The following is a 4242-nucleotide window of genomic DNA, read 5'->3' as shown; positions in this document are numbered from 1 at the left end:
ATGGGGGTAGATGAGCTGGCAAAGCAATCGTCGTCAGAAGCAGGGCCAACGGATACAAATCAGAAGATTGAAGTCCAGAAACATCCCAACATTGAAGAGATCCCTACCTTCGCAATCCAGAGTGGAAATAGCTGGATGACCTTGATCCTATCCTTCCTTCAGGATGGACGGCTTCCACAGGACACCGAAGAAGCCAAGAAAGTAAGGAAGAGAGTAGCACGATTCACTATCCTAAATGGCACCTTGTACAAAAGAAGCTTCTCCATGCCTTACCTAAAGTGTGTCAATGAAGAGGAAGCAAGATATATTCTAGAAGAGATCCACGAAGGGATCTGCAGAGACCACGCAGGCCCGAGATCCCTGGTCAGCAAAATTATCCGAATGGGCTACTTTTGGCCTACCTTGTAGAGGGACGCAAATGAGTTTTTCAAGAAGTACGACAGGTGCCAGAGGTTTGGGAACTTCCAGCACATCCCATCTGAGAGACTGACGACAATAACCTCCCCCCGGCCATTTGCCCAGTGGGAATTTGACATTGTCAGACCATTACCTCAAGGTAAAAGACAGGTAAAATTCTTGCTAATGGCTATTGATTATTTCATGAAATGAGTTGAGACAGAAGCACTAGCGACCATAACGGAGGCGAAGGTCTAGAACTTTGTATGGAAGAATATAGTTTGCCGATTCGGGATACCATAGATGATCATATCGGACAACGGGCGGCAATTTGACAGTCAAGGTTTTAGGGAGTTCTGCTCAGGACTAGGAATCAAGAACCAATTTCCATCACTTGGTCACCCCCAAGCTAACGGACAGACCGAAGTGACGAACCGGATCCCTCTCAAGATCATCAAGACTTGGTTGGATGAGGCAAAAGGCTCATGGCTGGAAGAGTTGTCCAACGTTTTATAGGCATATAGGACTACAGCAAGAACCCCAACGGGAGAGAACCCCTTCAGCGTCACCTATGGTATCGAAGCAGTAATCCTAGTCGAAGTAGGAGTCGCCAACTTGAGGAGAGAAATTTTTCAATAAGGCAGCAACGACGACGAATTAAGAATCAACCTAGATTGCTTGGACGAGTCCAGAGAAGGAGCATCCCACAAGATGGCAGAGTACCAACAGAAGATGTCTGAGTACTACAACAAGAGAGTGAAGTTGAGACGACTAAACATTGGAGATCTCATCCTGCGCAAGGTCACACATGCTACCAAGGATCCAACCCAAGGGAAGCTTGGACCAACCTAGGAAGGGCCTTACAGAATCACCCATTATTCCAAGCAAGACAGCTATCACCTAGAGATGCTAGACAGGAGGAGACTATTGCGACCATGGCATATCGAGCATTTAAAACAATACCATCAGTCAATGTAATAGACAATTGTATTCGTGTTTGAACTAAATCAATAAAAGAATAATTTAGCCAGTATGATGTGTGTAGAGTTAAAAAAAAAAATTGGCTAAGTAACAAGATTCCGCCTAAATGGATGTAAATTATTGATACAGCCAAAAGTGACAAGATCCCCTCAGTGGGTGTAAGTCACCAAAAATTGTCAAAGTAACAAGATTTCGCCTAGACGGATGTAAGTTACTGACGAATCCAAAAGTGACAAGATCCCTTTAGTGGGTGTAAGTCACCAAAAATTGTTAAAGTTACAAGATTTTGCATAGACGGATGTAAGTTATTGATGAATCTAAAAGTGACAAGATCCCTTGTAGGTAGGTTGGCATCTCCAGGGGTATGACCAGCAGGAGCAGCAGACTAGGAGGCCTCGTCTGCCGACATCTCCCGGTCCACCTCTTCCAGGTTCAGGCTCTCTAAGTCCACTCCTGAGGGATGCTTAACCAGGTACCGACGAAGGAGCTCAAAGCCCTTGTAGTACCAGAAGAAGAGTATAGTGTTGTACTCCTGAGTTTGCTGGAAAGCTTCAACAACCTTGGCAACAATGGTCTTCAATTTCTCCTTCGCGACCTAGAGTTGCTCATCCTTTTTGAAGGCCAATTGCCTCTCTTCTCTGAGATCATCCCCCAGGACCTTGGCTTTCTCCTTGATAGTGTTGGCCTCATCCATGACATAGATAAGATCCTTCTTCAACTTAGAATTCTCTGCCTCCAAAGCCTCCACCATGGACGTTGCCGACGTGACTTTTGCTTTGTGGGTCAAGAACTCCGAAGCGAGGTGAAGACCCTCCCCTATCTCCTAAAAAAAAAAAATCCAACCTTCAGAATGATGCAAAAAGAAGAAATATGAGAGGGTGAAACTACATAAGCACGTTACCTAGACGAGTTTGTGGATGTGTTGACCTACAACCTCGTTAGAAGGAGTGCCAGAGAAGACACTCATTTCCTCGACAGAGAAGACCTCCTAAGCCCTCACCAGCGTAAGGCCAGTGTTGTCCCAAATGCTGGACAAGCAAGAGTCAGCCTTCTCCTTCCCCTTGTCAGCCACAAGTGGCTTCTTCCGGATGGGAGTAATCTCCTTAACCGAGGTAGCTGAGGAAGCTGTCCTCGTCATTTTGGTGCCGGGGGTAGCTGGAGTGACGGAGACCCCCTTTTCCACGACGCGCACCGTCCTCACCCCCTTTTCCACGATGTGCACTGTCCTCTTCCCAAGACTGGATAGAGGCTTGTTCTTCTTAGACCTCATTTTTGCGTACATCTCCTAGTTAAATTTGGTTGTCATCCCTGCAAAAAGGAAACAATTGTAAAAAAAAAAAAAAAAAGGAGGAAAGAGAGCAGAAACAGTGGCGAACTAAACAAGGTACTTACTCTTCTTCTCATCTCTTTCGATGGTACGCAGGACGTAAGTGGACGGTTCTGGGCCAAGGCAATGTAGGGCGAGGGTACAGGGATTGACCAAATAGTCGAAGTTGTCGATCATTTTAGCGTACTCAATAGCCGCCTCAATGCATTGCCTGTACCTGCTCTTGAGTTTGGGTCGTCTTTTAACTGCATGAAAGTAAACAGTAGGATTAGCTGTGACAGAATATATGCAAATGAACAAAAGGCGAAGGACTAGCAGAAAAAGCGACGCACCTAGACTCGGGGTTCTCCACCAACGGAGCAACCTAGGGAGATCACCCCAAACCTCATTAGAGGGAGACTTCCATTCATCCCCGAACACAAAAAAGAATCGGGACTTCCAATATCTGAACAATGAGGGTAGGTTCTTGACGATCCTAGTCCTCCTCTCCCAAGGCACCAGTTCATAGTATTTGTGTTCCTTGGACTCCTTAAACATACAAATAAATAAGCTCGTCCACCTTAATCATGTCTCCTTCAGTGACGGCCAGCCATATCTCCATACAGTTGACCACTATCCTCCACGAGTTGAGCATAAGTTGCCCGGGAGCAATATTGAAATGGCCCAAAAGCTCCATGATAAAAGGGTGGACGGGGAATCTAAGCCCGCTTAGGAAAGCAGCCTTGTAGAAGCATACCTCCCTGGGCGAAAAATGGCAAGCTTGTTTCTCCTCGTGGGGAAGACGAACCTTAACCCTCTCAGGAAACTGAAATCTCTCTCTAAACGTGGAATGCGTTTCGGCGTCCAGGCCACACGCCTCCCCGTGAGCATGAAAAGCCTTAATTTGCCGCTAGCTAGAAGCGGCAGTGTCCTCTTCTGCCTCCACAGGGTCGTCACCAGATGACAACCCCGTCTCGAGCTCACTAGATCTCACCTCTGACATCACTCTTCCCTCACCAGCTAGATTCTCTAACCAACCTACTGACTGATGCAGTAAACGGAACAAGTCAGCCAACACTACACTCAGGCTATTACCCTAAAAAACAAAGCTTTCAACTAAGGGAGAGAAGGAATAGGAAGCACCGCGCAAAAAGAAATGAAATTGAAGGGCAAGCGATCCTAACTTCAGAACCGCTAACCATGGAACCCCAAAGAACCAAGGAAGAGGGGCAAAAATCCTAAAACCCATACAATTTATCAAAACCCAAAAACCCAAAGCAACCAAAAACCCATACAATTCATCAAAACCCAAAACAGAAAAGAAAATCAGAAGTCTATACAACTTATCTACACAACAAAAAGCAAAAAAGGAGGGAAAATTGACATGCCTTAAAGGAAGCAACCACGGAAAGAGAAAGCTTGAGAAAATCGCAGCTTGGAGAAGAAGAAGCACAAAATCGTAGCTTGGAGAAGAAGAAGCACAGAGCAATAATAGTGGGAAAAGTGAGAGAAAATGAGAAAAGAAAGGAAGTTTAAAAACTAGGCACAAAAATTTGAAA

At 45.6% G+C, this 4242-nt stretch overlaps 1 protein-coding gene across 1 annotated transcript; it reads left to right on the top strand.

Moving 5' to 3' along the window:
- On the top strand, positions 1-1845 carry LOC142634594 (uncharacterized). Its single transcript, XM_075808895.1, has 3 exons — positions 1-363; positions 409-567; positions 1720-1845. The coding sequence occupies exons 1-3, from the start codon at positions 1-3 to the stop codon at positions 1843-1845; spliced, it is 648 nt and encodes a 215-aa protein (XP_075665010.1).
- The last annotated feature ends 2397 nt before the right edge of the window (positions 1846-4242 follow it).

The sequence above is a fragment of the Castanea sativa genome, chromosome 1 (genome assembly GCF_040712315.1).
Source record: "Castanea sativa cultivar Marrone di Chiusa Pesio chromosome 1, ASM4071231v1".
In the NCBI taxonomy this organism is placed as follows: domain Eukaryota; kingdom Viridiplantae; phylum Streptophyta; class Magnoliopsida; order Fagales; family Fagaceae; genus Castanea; species Castanea sativa.
This window is presented reverse-complemented; position numbering and strand designations above follow the sequence as displayed.